Raw genomic sequence first — 18,766 nt, forward strand, 5'->3', positions numbered from 1 at the left:
ATACAGAAGCCCCCACTAAATATTTACTGAATAAATGAATGAATCAATGCCACAGTCAATCAAATCTCTTTCAATCCTTACCGTCCAAGATGCAATTGAGGGCTGGCCCCATGGCTTAGCGGTTAAGTGCGCGCGCTCCGCTGCTGGCGGCCAGGGTTCGGATCCCGGGCGCGCATCGACGCACTGCTTGTCAGCCACGCTGTGGCAGCGTCCCACATAAACTGGAGGAAGATCAGCATGGGTGTTAGCTCAGGGCCAGTCTTCCTCAGCAAAAAGAGGAGGATTGGCAGATGTTAGCACAGGGCTGATCTTCCTCACACACACAAAAAAAAGATGCAATTGAAAGAAAGGGATTCTCTGAGATTCAAGATGAGGGCACTCCACGTGGTGGTGGAGATATAGTGAACAGGCCTCTGGAACATCTTGCCCAGGGTTCCCAAGACTTACACTTAAGAACATCACAATCCAACTTTACATTCATGGTCTTAACACTACAGATCCAGACACTGGCACTCCAGGACCAGACACACACACATATGCACGACACACCCACATGTGCATCTACCCTGCTTACTTTGATGGAGGTTCTGGTGAGCTCCTTCTCACCTTCAGGAAGCCTCGGTTCTATAGATTGTGATGGGGGATGAATTGATGAGAGCATATTATAAGAGGAACAAGGAAACATCTCACTAAAACATGTGCAGTACCAATGTAATATTTACAGGGACATAATATTCATTTCTGTAAAGTGTCAAGGAGAAGGCAATTTTCAAATGAATGGAAAGTTGGAGTAGAGGCAAATTGGTAGTTCAGAACACTCCACTGCCTGGGTTTAAATTCGGGCTCTATCCCCTCCAGATATATGATCTCGACAAACTACATACACAAATTGTGCCTCAGGTTCATCATTTGTAAAATAAGGATAATAGTTCTTACCTCATACAATCAAAGTGAGGATTCATAAAGTAATCAACCTAAAACACTTTGCAACAGTGCCTGGCACACAGTGAGCACTCCATGTGCTTGCTATTATTACTGTTTTCATTCATCCAGTCACTTCATATAAGCACAGTTTCCTGGTTCCTAGACTATGAAGTAAGTGAACTCAGAAAATGAGAATCTAATGTCATTTTCAAGCCCATTCTATGACGGCCACAGCTTTGCGAAGAACCATGTGTAAACCCAGACACTGGTTGGATAGTTGCTATTTTCACCCCCACACTCCCCACCTCATCATCCACACCACCCCCTACCCCGTAAAAGAGGGAACAAGTAAGAAAAACCCCACACATTCCTTCCTCTTAAAACAAAATCAACATGCCCGTAAAATCTCCTTTGACTGACTGTAGCTTTTAACACGGACTGTTTTCCATAGCTCTGAATAGGATGCTGGAGTTTCATGCCCTTAAGTACTGTCAGAAATGTCTTGGAATATAGTGACCTGTAATTAATGGCAATTGATGACGAAAGCCATACGGATACCAGCGTTTGCTCAGAATGGACCTCCTTGTGTAACGGCTTATGTAACACCCGGTTCCTCCCCCTCCCGAATTAGTCACCAGTGCCCTGGGCCTCTGCACCGTTGGTTACCACCACAGGGCGTCAGCTCTTAGGCAATTCCTCTTTAGTTTCAAGGGAACCACTGTTCATCCCTGTGCTTTCTTGGACCATAGCTCTGAACTAGAAAAGAATGGCATTTGGTTTTCTACACAGCATTGCACATTCCAGGCCTCTCCAATCATTTCACAAAAAGAGGTCTGAGTTCAGCAGCTCTGCAGGCGAACACAGCAACCATTCTGCCCTGACAACAGACAGTGTGGCCACTTTAATCAAGAAAGGAGATGTCATCCAGGCTACGGGTTGGCTCCCTGAGCTTTTTATCCGGTATGGGGTGAGCAACTCATCCTGGCTTGCTGAGTACTCTCCCAGTTTTAGCACTGAAAGCTTGAATCTCAGGAAACCCCTCCACTCTGGACAAACCAGGATGCTTGGTCACCTTATGACTGGTAAAAAAGCAGGCAATTCCTAGAGGCTGAGAAACCATCAGAAGAGCCCAGGACTGAGAGATAACCCTAGGGCCAGTGCTTCAACCCAAACAGCAAGTAGGGTTTGTGAGCTTATCAAGGACAGATTTATGGGTTGGCCTCTGATTCTGAGTGCCTGTATGCTTTAAATGGTTTCCATCAATTGGCTATTCTATCAAAATTGATTCAATTAAATCCATACAATCCAGGACACTGAGCATGCTCTGTTGACATTTGCTTCCTCCTCCAGCCCTGGCAAATACAGTGGAGTGATGGTGACAGTAGAATTAAATTTCCCACTTTTCATTCCGACTGCTCCCTGCCCCTGCTTGGACCGCTTTTGCCAGATAGGTTTTTTCTCCCTATCTGTCCTTCTTTGGTCAGTCCAGTTAGACCTTAGGTGATGAGTTCCTATCACTTCAACATTTAAGTTAAAACTGTACATACACTCTCGTGTCTTTGCCAGAGAACACACATACTTCTTATAGACGGACAACCCACTGCTACTCTAAACTAGCATTCAAGGAAACTATTGTCTTATTTCTGATTATTACAGGTTGCAAAGAAATTGTCCTTGAAGATGAATGAGGTTGACTTCTATGAGCCATTTATGGATGAGCCCGTTGCCATCCCCAACAAACCCTACACAGAAGAGGAGCTCGTGGAGTTTGTGAAGGAGCACCAAAGGTGCCCCAGATGGCATGCAGGGGATTGTGGGGGTGGTGGTGGGCTCCAGGGTCTGGGGAATAGAGGAGGGCCACTCAGTCTTGACATTTCAGACCCCCAGGAGCAGCAACCTGGAGTTGGTACCCCGGCAGAACTGGACTCAGCAGTATGGCTTTGTTGGTCATTGATCAGTGGTAGTGATGTTGCTACATTTTCTGATTTTGGGTCTACACTTTCAAGCAGGGTTAGACCCCCTCTCCCAGGTCAGCAAATCCCCTCAAAGTCAGAGTAAGATATAAGTAAAATTGTACAATAATAACGATAGTGATTTGGTGACAGCCCCCTATATGCCAAGTACCATGCTAGATGCTCATGGAAGCTATTTTATCTAATCTTCAACATTATGGAGGAATTAGGATTATCCCACTTTTACAGTTCAAGGAATTGGTCTCAGAGTAGTTAAGTAACTTAGCCAAGGGTGAACATTCTATACATAGAACTTCTGGGAGAGGAATATTTGATACTACTTGGAGTAGCTCTAGCATAGATTAGTCAACTTTTTCTGTACAGGGCCAGATAGTAAATATTTCAGGCTTTGTGGGCCAGATGGTCTCTGTTGCAACTTCTTAATTCTTTTGGCAGTAAATGTGAAAGCAGCCATGGACAATATGTAAACAAATGGATGTAGCTATGTCCTAATAAAAGTTTATTTATAAAAACAGGAGGCACTGGCTGGATTTGGTCCACCAGCTGTAGTTTGCTGACCCCTGCTCTTGAGGGAAAGACAATATTAGAACATGGAACATGGTAGTGGGATCACCACCTTGCCCACCTATCCTCCTGACACATGCTCATATAAGTTCATTGAACCTGGGCACTATGATTCCATCACCCAGTCAGTCTTAGTCCCTACAGGGAGGCAGTACTTGGAGGAACAAATATCAACAAGTCTAACACTATTTGCCAACATTCAAAAAGAAATGAAACCATGAGCAATATATAAATCCTACCTACTCCTCCAAACATCCCTAAAGGACTTTTGGTGGATGACCCTGATGATAAAACAGCTACAGTTCTGAGTTAGGAAAACCAAGACTTCCTGTTTTCTCTCCCAGGTCTCCTCATTCTGGGCCTACTCTGGGTTCTCAGGAGTGGTATCTGACTGTGAGGAGGGAAATGGCTTCTTGCCCTGGGAATGAGCTGACCCTGTACCCTCTGACCAATTGTTTGTAATAGACTTTATAACTGTTGGATCAAATGGGTCTATGAAGAGGCTGAGAGCATCGGGCTCAGCCCTCAGTGTGACACAGCAGGGTAGATCTGCTCTGTCTCCTCAGGGGAGAAACCGGTTTGCAGAGCTCCTCATGCTCTTGCAAATGAACCAACATCTCGTTTTACATTTCCTTATGCTGAGACTGCACTGTCTGCCTTGGTAGTCCCTACTCAAGGAAGTTCATCTTTTTTCTTTTCAGACCCACTCTACGTCGCCTGCGCCCAGAAGATATGTTTGAAACATGGGTAAGAAAGTGGCAAACTCTTTCTGCCATGTAGAGATGGGTATATTCCCCAAGAGGAATACTCCTTTGAGTCCCAAAACTCAAACCAAGTATTATTTGGCTGGGGTGGATGTCTGGATAGTGGAGTATTTGAAACATGGACAACGTCTCTCTCAATTGAACCCAGTTCTCCTTGGATCCAGCTTAATCCTCTTTGGTCTACCCACTAGGCAAAATTACTCTGTCTCTGAGTTCATTTCCTACAGTGACTACTGGCTTCCATTAGTTGGCTGCCAGAGACCCAGGGTAACATAGTGGAAGGAGCTCAGGCTATGGAGTCACAGAGACTTGGGTTCAAGTCCAGAATCTGCCACCAAGTAGCTTTGCATCCTACATTGAGTCATGTGATCTTTCTGAGCTTTAGTTTCTGCATCTGAACTCAAGGCTTTCTGTAAGGATGAGTAGATTGAAGAGCCCAGGACATGGTAGGTAGGTGCTTGATTAATGAATGGTAGCTGTTTTTATAAAAATCAACCCAAGGCGCTGGAAAGCGCTGGGTCGGATTGTCCCATAGGTCTAGGTCATAGACAGTATGTCAGATGGATCAAATGGGTATTAGAAAGAGGGCTTTGGAGATACACCCCCCACCCCACCCCAGCTTTATACAAAATTCTGGAAACAATAACAACCAAAGTCTGTGGAGCATTTTTTAAAGCATTTCATGTATCCTTTTACTTGGCTCTTTCAACAGCTCTAAAAAGTGATGTAAAACAAGAATTATTTCAGCCCCATTTTACATGAGGAAACTGCTGATCATATGGATTAAATTAATCACTCAAGGATATATAACTAATAAGTATTAGATCCTGGGACTTAAATTTAGGCCATCTAGAGCCAAATCTCATGTTCTGTCCAATATACCTCCCTAGAGTGGGCCATGTCCTCATAAGGCACCATTTTTTGAGGGGGTGGGGGGCGGTGCAGAGAAAGGGATTAACATGGAAGCATTTATTTATTAATTCTTTAATTCAGAGTCTAAAGTGACAGATGAACAGAATCATGGAGTAACTTGACACTTCTTGTTTCACTGGCGTATAACTTATTCAGATGTCTGAAGGTAGAACACACATTTCACACTGAAGGGCAAATAGTCCAGTCTAGAGGAGTGGACTATTTAAGAACAACACAGCATAATAGAAACATATTTTCCTAACATTTAAACCTTTCAAAAATTTAACCTTTAAAAGGTCTTGTTATTAGATTTAAAAATAAACAAGGGTATAACAATGCTTTAAATATAATATTCTTTTTAAAATATTTTTACTTTTCCATTAAAATAATTGCAGACTTACAAAAATAGTACAAAGAATTCCATTATCTCTTTACCCAGATTCTCAAATGTTAACATTTTACCACCGTTGCTTTATCACGCTCTCTTGATAGAGAGATAGATATAGATTATTTTCCTGAACTGTCTGAGAGTAAGTAGCAGATACAATTCCCCTTTACTCCTGAATACTTTCAGATGTTTTATAAAAACAAAGACTTTCTCTTACACAACCACAGTATACTCATCAAAATCAGGATAATAATACTAATACAATCCTACTATCCCATCTATGGACTTTATTCAAATTGACCAGTTGTCCCACTGATGTCCTCTACAGCAAAAGAAAAAATTTTTTTCCTAGTCCAGGGTCCAATCCTGGATGGCACACTTGCATTTGGTTGTTATGTTTCTTTAGTTGCCTTTAATCTGGAAGAGGTTCTTGGTCTTTGTCTTTCATGACACAGGGTAGCATTTTAAATTGAGAGTGATTATTATGGTTACATTCTGCTATGCCTTTATCCTTAGTTCTTCTTTTCAGTTTCTCCATCTCTAAGAGATAAGTCTCTATTATCTAGTCTCCTGGAAGGGAGAGACTACGAAATTTAGAACCCTTCTCTCAGGACTTCCCTCACTGACACAGCAGTATCACATCCAAGACCACCACACCATAGCGGGAAATGTCCTGCCCCTCTCCCCACCACAAACACCCCCAACACCCCACACTGCCCTCAGAAATGCTCCCTTTGACCATATCAGAAGCAGGTGTTCAGAAAGAAAGTTCACTCTCTAGCTTCATTGGAACTCATTCTCTGCTTTCTTTTCACTTAATGAATAAGTTACAGCTTTTGCTATAATATAAAATAACAGTGATGGCTCATATTTTCCACATTATTATATATTCAATTGTTTTCTAACTGGGAAAGGTTGAGTAGTGAATTTAACCAGGTAGAGAAAAGGGCAGCTAGACTGCTTTACTACTTTCCAGCATCCCATCATGGAATACTCACATGGCTTCTCCAGAAACCCGAGCCGTGCTCTCATCCAAGTCTCCAATTAGGGACGAAGGCAAGACAAGCCCTCCAGGGTCACCTTCACATCCTGAAAAGGGAGAAGCAGAAATCAATCTGTCAGAAGGATCTCTGGGAGCCACTCTCCCTACCCCGACCCCATCACCCATGCCTACCCAGGAGGGCACCACTCCAAAGAACAGCATCTCCATGGGCCACATGGCCGCAGCAACTTAAACCACACATGTTGGGGAGAATGACCAGTTAATGAACTTAGAAGTCTTTATCTTCAACCCCCACTTCCCTAGTCATTGCAAAATATTAAATAAGATGGGAAAACTAGGTAGGGCTAAAGCAGCTATTGACCTTCTTGTGTCCCCAACTGTGCAGGGTTTTTTTTGTTTTTTGTTTTTGTTTTTTGTGAGGAAGACCAGCCCTGAGCTAACATCCAATGCCAATCCTCCTCTTTTTTGCTGAGGAAGACTGGCCCTGCGCTAATATCTGTGCCCATCTTCCTCCACTTTATATGGGACGCTGCCACAGCATGGCTTAACAAGTGATGTGTCGGTGCATGCCTGGGATCTGAACCAGCGAATCCCGGGCCGCCGCAGTGGAGTGCACACACTTAACCGCTTGCACCACCGGGCTGGCCCCCAACTGTGCAGGTTTTTAAAGCAACAAATCACAGAAAACACATAATTTACTATTACTAAAGAAATTGGTGCTTAGCAATATTTGCTGTATGTAAAGCAGATAGCTATTTATTTATTTAGACTATTCAAAGAATGTCAACGTGGGGCAGGGTGGTCCAGACCTAGTCCTGACCTGTCCTTCTCCTTTGAGATTCCACCTTCTCGCTGGCTTTGCATCCCGACAAATGGTCACCCAGAGTCCTGGGCAAAAGCCCACAGGGATGGGAGTCTGCAATTCCTTCTAAAAGAATCCTCCCTCTGTTGCAATGGTGAAGTAGTTCCAAGAGTGGGCCAGGGACCTCCTGATGAGCCCCTGCGTCACTCCATTGTGTCTTAATTGGGGAATCTGCTAGTTTTACCTGCATTTTTTTCTCTGCATCTCTTCATTCAGCATGAGAACAACCATTAACAGAGACTGGAAGGAAACAGAGCCAAATATGAACATTGGTAATATAGCTGGTTGGTGGGTAATTGATGTTTAGTTTCTTCTTGGTATCTCTAATATTTTCTTCAAGAGGTATATAAGATTTTTATCACCATACTCTTTCTTTTAAGTCAATAGACATTGAGAAGAACCTATTACATTGTGCTAAGCGCGGAGGTTATAACAATGAACATTGCTGTGCTGTCCTTAGGCAGGCAGGGTTGAGTAGATGAAACAGTCTCAAAACTTCTAACGCCAGTCCAGTATGCTCGCTGCCACGCCAGAGGGATATACAAAGTGCTAGGGAATCTAGAGTAAGGTGTTCACCAAAGTAACTCCCAAATTTCCACTTCTTTTGGGGACCTGGGCCTCAGTCACTTATAGAAAGTCCTTATAGAAATGACCGTTATCAGCCTCTTTTACCTTAAGCAAGAGTCATTGACTTGACTTTGCAACATCTTCTGCAAACTCTGCAGGGAACAGTAGATTCATGGAGCCTATTCTGCTGCTGTTGGTGATATCAAGGAGGAAATTTTTTTCATTTATCCTCTTAGTTCAGTATTAGAGGTCTGAAAATTAAACTGACAAAAGATAGATTAGCAAGAGAAAAAACAGTTTTAATTACCTATTTATGCATGAGAGTTCACAAAGAAATGTGACTGCAAGAGGGGCTTATATACTGTCTTCGTAGGGGATTGGAAGGGGCAGAGGGGCACTTCTGGGAGAATAAATTTAGAAAGGGAGAGAAAAAGGATGCTTAAGGAAAAACAAATGACTTTTTGGAAAGACAAATGGGCCCTTAGAAGAATAGATGGGAGATATGATCATTTTGTGATAATGTCTGTCTGAGAAGAAAAGGTTAGAGCTGCTCCTGGGGAGTGGATTTATGACAATTGAGTTCTTTTGGGAGACTATGCTTTTAGGCAGATAAGGGATTTCAGGGATTCAAATGTCTTCAGCTCAAAATAATTTTTATGCCACAGTGGCTTATTCTGGACCCCTTCAGTCCAGAGCAGAGCATGGGCTTTGGGGCCAGACAGAACTGGCTTGAATCCCAGTTGTCTTATGTACTAGCTCTGTGGCCTCAGGTAAGTCACTTCAATTCTTTCAGGATTAAACAGGAATGACTTCTATTTGAGATTCATTTGAGACTGATACAAACAGTGGCAAATGGCAGATATTGTCACCATTTTAATCATCATTTTAAAGTATAATCCCTTCCCTCAGAGAGCTTGCCATCTGGTTGAGGAGGGAAGATTGGTACAGCTAAAAAGATAATTTCCGAGGCAATGTGATCTAAAGACCAAGTGGGTGACCTGGGCAGCAAAGGCTGTGGGTTCAGAGAAAGCCCCTGGGGTGGCCCCAGTCCTGCGGGTGGTCAGCTCAGCTCATCCTCACCCACGCGCGTTGGATTCTCGCTGAGTAACCCGGACTCACAGGCTTTCCCATGCATTCTTGCTCTGTGAGTTTATTACTGGGAATCCCCGGCGCCGAGCACACGCCCGCTTCTCTGCAGGTGTTCACTACAGGTTGATGTGCTGAATCTTTGAGACCTACAAAGAAAGAGGCTCTTTCCGCTGGTTACAGCTCTTCATCCAGAGACCATCTCAGGCCTGGGGACTGACAGCCATATTATGAATGGCCTCTTGGCAAACGAATATGGATTCTTAATTTTAAAACCAATTTCCAAATGCGTTCTAGAAGGGCATACAGAAATGAAGCCTGCTTCACAGAGTTAACACCACTTGCTTCCAACTGATGGCAGGAGATAGACACACAGGGCAGCCTAATGAGAACTGATCAGGATGTTCTGTCTGGCGATAATAGCAAATGTAAAACAGTGAAACCTGCGACTCCCCTTCTGGTCGCTGTCGGATTTGTGTAATAAACCTGCACACACACTCGCACACACATATATCTGTAAAATTCAATTCCCCAGAGAATCTGACCAAGGCAGTGCCCACTCTCTTGTTTTTAATAATAATATTTTCCATTTAATCTTGCTTAGAATTTTCGGAGGTTTTGTTCATTCCAAACTCAAAGGAAAAAAATTAGCATTTAGATAGAATTGCACTAGCATTAAAATCAATTGAAATGAAAACAGGGATCATGGGAGGGTTGAGATGCCTGGAGTTTTTTTTCCATAGGATGATCCTGATATGACATTCAGGGTGCCCAATGCACCCCTCTCCCTGTGTCAGCAATAATCAGTATTCACTCAGATTTGTCCCTGGTGCCTCATTCTCACATATCTTCCTCTCCGTGTCTCCTGAGGATCACATTGCTTATAATAGAGGCCCCTCCAAGCCCTCACTCTTCCTTCTGCAGGAATAATCAATGCAAAGAAGACACAATGCAAGGCATATGGTCCTTTCTGTCCAGGATGTAGAAACATGGGATGCCACTTGCTTGCCCATGAATTTGAAATACTCTCCCCAGATTTTTTTTAATGCTTTGTCCTGGGCTCCACAGCCTTACCCAGTTTTCACCGTCACACCCTCAACCTTCCCTAGCCCCAGTTCCAGATTCTTCCTCCCCCGACACTCACAGACATGCTTTAGCGGCCTATACTGCTTCAGCAAGCTTTGGGTCCAGCGCAGAAAGGACCCCAAGGAAACAACCTGGAGGTCACAATCAGCAAGTCACCCCCTACTGACTACACAGGTTCTGTTCCTTCAATAAGAGATGTCTTAACAGATAAGCACAGGTGTATATGATTCTTGTGTGGCCAAAACAGACCCACATCCTAATTTGCCTCAGAGTCCTGTCCGCTGCCTGTTTGGGGAGTTTCAGGATCTGTAACAGCATTCAGAAATTTCCATGATCTGGTACATCGCTGATCATATTTGCTGGGGATGAATTCTTGAAACAGACTGACATCTGCCTTCACTGAGCTGCGTTCAGAGTGTTTGTTGCCCTCAGAGCTCCCGACGAGCGAGACTCACATTCTCCCTCCTTTTGCCTTTCACTGCTGCTCTCCTGGACCCTCCAGACCATGAGAGTGAGGCCCATTCAGTGCTAACGTCACACATGTAGTTGGTGTTTCTCCGTCTTGCAAATCCACTTATCAAACTCCACGCATTCCTCCCAGCTGCTCATCAGTATCCCCGTCCTTAACAGGTGCCCTGCTCTGCTCCTCTGTGCCCCCGTGTCCACTCCCGCTCCACTGCCTCCCGGCCACCTATTTCCTTTCCAGCCTCTGAGTCTGTCCCTGACTTGCTCCTTTGTATCTCTCCACCTGGGAGTGTAACCTTTGGCTCTTTTCTCCCACAGGAAGATGATTTGAATGGGATCCACATTGTGGCCTTTGCAGAGAGGAGTGACCCAGGTAGGAAACCCTGACTCTGCTCCTTTACACCTTAAGCAAGAACTGACATCTCCCCTTTGTCAGCCCTCACCCTTTCCCTTCCCTAAGTGAACCGCAAGATATTGGGCGCCCCCTGGTGGTCGCCTGTGCCGTAGGAATCCGCTTTCAATTGTACACACAGCTAGAAGACATGTGGATAGATCAGAACCTCATTCTGCTTAGCTTTTGGAGTAGGAACAAGCACTGAGTACTGAGGAGGATGTTGGAACATCGTAGCTTTACAGGCTGTGTGTTGTGTGTATGTGTGTGTGTGTAACTTCTGTTCACATTAAAAGTTTATTTACCAATTTTGTGATCTAGCCTAAATAACAATCCTACCTTAAAATAATAATAAATGTACCCGGGACCGGCCCCGTGGCTTAGTGGTTAAGTGCGCGCACTCCGCTGCTGGCGGCCTGGGTTCAGATCCTGGGCGCGCACCGACACACCACTTCTCCGGCCACGCTGAGGCCATGTCCCACATACAGCAACTAGAAGGATGTGCAGCTATGACATACAACTATCTACTGGGGCTTTGGGGGGGAGGGAAATAAATAAATAAAATCTTTAAAAAAATAATAACAATAATAAATGTACCCGTGTTTTGTAAAGTATTGTCCATGTTTAGTAAACGTAATAGAAAATATTCCCCTAAATAATAAGAACTGGGCAAAAAGGGGAGCTTATTCCTAAAGTGCAAAATGACCCTATAAATGGATGAGTAACTATGTTTTATTTTGGAACTTGGACAACTTTTTCCTGGTTTCACTCTTTTTAACATCAGTAGAGAGCAAAGTGCAGGAAAAAGGAATTTTCCTTTTAATTTTCATTTTGCAGGTGGTAAAATGCTGGGTCCCTTTGGTGGTGCTCTGTGAGATAAAGGGCCCCCAAAGGGAAATTGTAAGTGGAGATTCTGAAGTGTGTTTTGGGAGACCTAGAACAATCCAGAATGCAACCAGAGAAGGCAGGGACCTTCATTTAGGATGGCTGAGCAGCCAGGCCTTAGGCTACGAGGTGCCTGGGCAGGGGTTCCAAACCTGATGGTGCAGAGAACCACAAATGCCAGTGTCACCTTGGGCTGACTGAAACGGGGCCTTCTGGGACCTCCAATTTTACAGAGCTCTGAGGCAAGTTCTGATGCCCCATTGGGTTTGGGAACCACTGCTGCAGGTAATATAGATCTGCATGGAATTTGTCTGGAACCTCAGCATCATGTACATTTATAGGGACAGATGAGGAAACAGAGGCTCAGAGAAGTTAAATGAACTGCCCAAGAGGGCACAATGGGGTAGTGGCAGGCCATGAAGGCGGGACAGATTGTCCTGCTCATCAATATAGACCTGGTTCTTGCACATGCCTTGACACATAGTAGGTACTCAATAAATACCTATCAGGCAGATGGTTAGATAGGCAGATGACTGACCAAGACTGAGCCCCAACTCTTCACTGTCAGACCAGCTTAATTTTTTGTAATGCATTGTCAGCCTCCGTAGTTTCTTACAGACTGAAACCCAAATGTTATCATACAATTTTTTAAATTGAGATATAATCCACATACCATAATATTCATCTTTTTAAAGGGTGCAAGTCAGTAGTTTTAGTATATTCATGAAGTTGTGGAAACATCACCACTATCTAATCACAGAACATTTTCATCACCTCAAAAGGAAACCCCATACCTGTTAGCAGTCACTTCCATTTCCCTCTCCCCCACCCCCTGGCAACCACTAATCTACTTTCTGTCTCTATGGATCTGCCTATTTTGGACATTTCATATAAATGGAATCCTGTAACATGGGGTCTTTTGTGCCTGGCATCTTTCACTTCGCATAATGTTTTCAAGGTTCATCCTTTATGTAGCATGTATCAGTACTTCATTCCTTTTTAGGGCCAAATAATATTCCATTGTATCAAATCCAAATTTATGCTCCAAATTATCCCTTCTTTTTTAATTAAAATTTTCAAATGTCCATTGATGTCCCAGTTTTCCCATGGTTGACTTGAAGAGTTGGAAAAATTCTTCAAGGATATCTAGTCCTTATCCAAAAAAAAAAAAAATGCTGGTGTAGTTCTAGCTTCTTTCCACAGCTTCTGGCCACCCCTCTGCCCCTGGAGAAGAAAATAGCAAAGAAAGCCAGTCGTCGAAGGTTTACAAGCTATAATCAAACAGAATCGAATCCCTGGTGTTGTGTGACAGAGATGAAATCGCCATCAGCAGCAGCCTGCTGGCCAGACTCCAAGGGGCTTCCTTCTCCACCCCACCTGCCCCCTTCCAGGACTGTGGAGAGGCCTGTCTGGCTCTCTGGAACAATGGAACAAAGAGGCCTCCGAGAAGTTGCAGGAACCTGTTTGACCGAGATTGCTGCTGTCATGAATCAAGCTCCTGAAACCACTTCCACCTCCTCCCTTCACAAATATCCCTGGGCTCCAAGCTGTGTGTTTCCCCAGAGGAGCCCAAGCTGGGGCTTGTTACTGGGAAGCTGGAAGAAATGCGCTGGGGGTGGGGGGTGGGGAGGAGGGGCTCAGAGCATCTTTTTTCATCAGGAGGGCCTGGCCTGCTCAGGGCTGGGAAAGGGAAAGGCTTTTCTGTGCGAGTCCCTGGCTCTGCCTCTAGTCAGTCATTACCCGCAGGTCACTGATGTGTAACCTGGGGCGGAGAGGCCTGGCTGCAGGACTAGGAATTTCATTCCTGCCCAGACAGCCGTTCCTCGTATACATACCTTTGCTCTTGCCAACAAGCTCTATCTACATGGCCTATTGCCCCAACCAAACCCCTACCCACTCACCAATGGAATAAGGTCCAGGAAAATAATACAGCTCTCCCTCAAGAGCTAATAGTCTTGAGGAACTGTGCTCTCTGGAGATGAGCTCATTTGGTCCCTAAAGCCACTCTGTGATATTTGCGTGATTATCATCATCCCAGGGTCAAATGAGAAAAGTGAGTCTTAGAGGTTAAATGATTTGCCCGAGTAACTCACTGGGAGTTATCTAAGCCAGGATTCAAATTTTAGCAGGCTTTCTTGACCTCTGAATTCATCACAATTATGATGAAGATGGTGATGATGATGATCACTTACTGTATGATTATGTGACTTACGAACCCCTCCTAGGAGGGGCTAGTTTTATTCCCATTTTACAACTGAGAAAGCTGAGGCCGAGAGAGCTTGACTTGCTGGGAAGCAGTGGAGCTGGAATGAAGCTGAGGACTGTCTGGCTTCCCAGCCCACGCCCTAACCGCCAGGTTCTGCTGCAGACTTGTCCGCCCTCAGAGTTACCACCCCGACAACATCCCAGTGATCATTAGCCTGCCCGCCTTCCTCTCTGCTGTCCTTCATCCCCCCTCTACCCACGACATTTGAAAGACCCAGAGAAGTTCAATGGCACACTAGAGATCTCACGGTTAGAGGCACAGAGGACACACGAGCTTAGATTTCTTGATGGCTCCACTGGGCACCATCCACCCAACCACACTACCTCCCCCAGGCTGCCCAGCCAGCTGCAGGCTCTGAGCATGTGCACTGCTGCTGCAATGTAATGGGGCGGGGGGAGCAGATAGAGCAGGAGAAAGGAAGAGGGAGATGAGAAGGGAGTGGAACCACCTGGAAGCTTGCGAGCCCAATTAATGAAGAAAAGTCAAGCTTCCTCCCCACTATCCACTGATGTTCTCAGATTTGGAATCTAAGATTATGCAGCAGCAACAACAACAAATGTCTCTGCATGACCTGGGTCCTCCCAGGACTCTTCTAGCGGTTCGGACATCCCAGCCCAGAGCTCGTGTTCAAGGATTTCAGACAGTGTCTGCCGTCTTGGCCCTGGAGCAGAATCACTAAATCTCTTCTGCAGCAACTCACATGCCACTGCCTGCAGGCAGGCCTGGTTGGGAAGGACATTTCCAGTTCTCTGCTCTTGCCGGGTGTCATGGGTGCCGCTCGTCTTCCTCCTCCAGCCTCCTCTTGGGCCCCTGCACTCAGAATGCCGCTGGAGCTGCTGTTTGACAGGTTTGAAAATGAGCGACTGTCCCCTGTCGCCCCTAGATATGTCTGCATCAGGCTGACATCTTCTTTGTAACACTTGATGAAAGGTTCGCAAAGTGGTGTTTCTGCATGAGTGCGTGCTGGATGGATATCCTCCAAGGGCACCAGGGATATTAGCACTAACCAGCTGGAAATACAAGGACACACTGCTGGCTGCGCATGTGGAACCGCCTCGGGTTCTTGTAAAATGTTTTTGAGTCCAGTTGTCTCAAATAGGAATGTTAACTGCTTATTTGAGCTTCCAAATCTAAATTCAGTTTATCACACTTAACATTTGGTTCTTTAGTGCTAAACGTTGTTCCAAGCACTTAACAAATATCAACACATCTAATCTTCACAACAACCCTATGTGGAAGGTACTGTCATTGTCATCTTCCCAATGTACAGACGAGGAAACAAAGGTGTGGGGACGTTCAATAATGTCCCCAGATCACGTGGCTAATCAGTGGTGGCTGGGCTCTGTAACCACCACATTATGCTCCTCTCCATCACAAAGCCATGTCATGTGCCTTTTTCACCAGTTCTGGGCCCGGAGGGCTAGAAGACAGAGCAGAGAAGGAGGACTGCAGGAAGGAGAGACAGGGTGTCAGATGTCTTAGGTGCCATCTCGGGACCATGGGGCCCACCCAATGTCCCCCTCTTCTAAGCGGATGTCTCACTCTAACAGGTGGCTGGGTGACTCTGCCATGTCGGGGGGAGTTCCCGACCTTGTCTGTCCTCCTGAGGCCCCCAGAGGGCCCAAGTTCAAATGCCATGATGCTGCCCTTTGAGAATTCCACATTCACTGAGTGCGCTGTGTGGCCTGAGCACCGACCAGGCCTTTCTGAGATGGGACCAGAGGGCAGTCACCTGCCATACACACCTTTGTATCCCAGCACCTGGCTCTGGACCTGATACGTTGTGGGCACTCAGAAGATACCTGCTTGATGACACATGAATCCTTCCCATCAACGAAGGATGAGAGTTGTGAAAAAAAAGTGAATAAAATGAGGCAGGGGAGGAAGGGAGAGAGAAAACAGAGAAAACCTTCCCAGTCTCTTCTGCAGGTGCCTCACATGATAACAATGCCATGGTTATTATCAACGAGCCCCCCAGGTAATGAGGCAGCTGTTCGCTCCATTCTCAGACCAGGAAATGGAGGTCCCAGAGAGGTTAAGTGACCTGTGCAGGGTCTTCAAACTTCAGACCAGTGCCCTCTCCAGACAACCTCCGAGCTTGGTGATGCCCGCCCCACCTACGTATCTGTGTTGCCTGCAGGACCCCACCCTAGCAGCCTGGCTCCCCAAGCCTAGGCCTCTCTCTGGGAGCGAGACCCTGCGTAACTCCATGTGGCGTGGCATCGGGGAGGGTCCTTTCCGTGTCTTTATGGAATGAGCATGGCCAGCTCCCTGAGGAGCAGGGTCACAAGGCTGGGCCAGGGCAGGGTGGGCTGTGTGCTGTGGGCCTGTTCCTCCTAGGCCATTGCTTAGTCTGAGACCCACGAGTCTCTGCCAGACAGAGCCCTGGCTCCTGAACTGGCTGTGACTGGCCTGGAACTGGTCCCCCAGGGCTTGGTGCAGCCTCATTCCCACCAGTTCCTCCCTGCCTGGGAAGGAGGAGAGCATAATCACCGGCCTCCCCTCCCACAGAGTTGTGATTCCCAGAGGCCTCTCGCTTGCCGTGGGAAACCTGGCTCAGCGTGAGCCCTCAGCCCCAGGTCATGGGATCTCAGGGCCCAAGCCCATGTGGAGGGAAGGAGTCCCAGTTCTCACAGCGCCAGGTCCCTCTTCTTTATTTAGGTTGATCTCTGAGACTCAGGGACATCGCTGGGTGAACCAACCAAACAGGTTGTGGCTGTGGGGAGGATGTGGCTCAGCAGCATGGTTGGAAGGAAAGGAAGGACTCTTGACTTCTCCAGGGGAAGGCAGGCTGGCCCCCCAGCCCCAGGCTGCACCCGCCTGTCTCCTGCTGCCCTGGGCCTTGCCTCTCTCTTGTTGAGGCTTTCACACTTGCTCTGCTGGGGGATCTCAAGCACTAGCTTGAGGAGGGAAGACAGCAGCAGCTTTGGTGCGAGTGCCGAGACCTCAGGGGGAAAGTGAATTGTAGAAGTGCCTCTACGGAGGCTGGGTTAGAATCCCGGCTCATCCACCTGTTGGGGCGGCATGCTGGGCAAGTCAGTACTCTTCCTGCATCTCAATTCCATCCTCTTTAGGATGGAGATAACAAAATCTCCCTCACCTCCATCAGGACCAGATGTAAAGATTAAATGCAAAATAGTACCCAGTAAGTGCTCAATAAATACTCATAAAATAAAGGTTGGGTGACATGGTTACAGACTTCCTACATGTGAAGAACCATGTCTTGTTCATAAAGGAAGAAGTTGGGAGATGAATTTCTTATGAAAAAGGAGATTTCAGTTGAATGTAAGAAAAAGACTCTTGGCTGTCAGGATTATCAACTCTGTAGTGGGCCTTAGGGAGGTCACGGGGTCTCAGCCCTGGAAATAGTCAAGAGAAAAGACAAAGTGTTCTGGGTGGGGCTATTCACCTGCTGGATATTTCGGATGTTTGGGAGTCTCTTCTGGCTTTGGGAATGGGTGCTTCTCTAACTAATAACCACGGAGAGTAGTCCTCTAGTTTGTATGGCTAATAACTGCTAGCCTACAAATCTCTGAATAATATTTCCTCCTTTTGCTTTACCTGCTCTGTTTTGAAGTATGGGCTGTTCCTTCTGAAAGATACATGGCCACAATCTTAAAATGCCTCTAAGGTCAGTGCATCACTGATAAAGGAAACATTCGTTTCAAACTCATTCATTCATTCGTGTAATGCCAGATATGGACTAGTCTTATGCTTAACACTGAATTACAAAAGTGAAATGTGGCTTCCTCCACCTGCCTTCCTGGTCAAAGAGGGAGGGTCCACAATGGATGAGTCTCTTCCAGAACACCTGCAAGTTTTACAAAGAAGCAGAAGCTCTCCCTAAGAGGAAATTGAACTTGTAACTTACAATTTTAGCAACTGAATACATGTGAAACCAGTGTCGCTGCCTTAACTCAGCTTTCCCCGCTGAACGAGAATCCATTCCAACAGGTCTACATTCAAGGCTGAGGAATAAGGTGGGGAGAACAGGTGGGGCTTGTGAGCCTTGAATCAGGAACATCCAAGTTTGCTCAATGACTTTGAAAGAAGGAAATTAAACCTTGCTCTAACTGATATATTGAGGCAGGTTCTTCTCACAGTCACATCAGCTGGCACAGCCACTCCTAAAGCCTTTAGTCACTGAATCAGTAACAGGAGCCAGGAGGAGTCACCCCATGACATGCTATCTCCTGGTGTAACTTCCTCTGAGCATGTCTTCTCTAACACATGGGGCCAAGATTGTACATAACCCACCCCTTGTGCCAGATTTGCACTTGATACATATGCGTTGAATGAACAGATGACTGGCCAGGTTCCTTGTATTCAGGAAGAATAATGTCAGATCATTTAGGAAGAAAGATGCGTAAACCTCACTATGTATCAGGCACCGTCTCAGTGCTTTGGAGATACTAACTCATTTAACTCACAACCATCCTATGAGGTAGGCACTGTTATTACCATCATCCCCATTTTACAGATCAGGAACCAAGATTTTAAATAACTTGCCCTAAGTCACACTCTAAATGGCAGAACCAGGATTTGGACCAAGGTCGTTTGCCCCAAGTGTCCGTGCATTTAGGCATCATGCTGGGCTGCCTCCCTGAAGAACAGGCTCTGTTCTGTTCTT

At 45.8% G+C, this 18,766-nt stretch overlaps 1 protein-coding gene across 1 annotated transcript in view; it reads left to right on the forward strand.

The window, feature by feature from the left end:
* Window positions 1-18,766, forward strand: part of CASQ2 (calsequestrin 2) — a 63,526-nt gene that overhangs the window by 37,710 nt on the left and 7,050 nt on the right. Inside the window, exons 6-8 of the mRNA XM_004420621.3 lie at window positions 2,581-2,711; window positions 4,163-4,208; window positions 10,913-10,967. Coding sequence (XP_004420678.1) covers window positions 2,581-2,711; window positions 4,163-4,208; window positions 10,913-10,967 — 232 coding nt within the window. The remainder of the gene's footprint in view (window positions 1-2,580; window positions 2,712-4,162; window positions 4,209-10,912; window positions 10,968-18,766) is intronic.

This window comes from Ceratotherium simum, chromosome 2 (assembly GCF_057802395.1).
Source record: "Ceratotherium simum simum isolate JZ-2026a chromosome 2, ASM5780239v1, whole genome shotgun sequence".
Classification (NCBI taxonomy): Eukaryota; Metazoa; Chordata; class Mammalia; order Perissodactyla; family Rhinocerotidae; genus Ceratotherium; species Ceratotherium simum.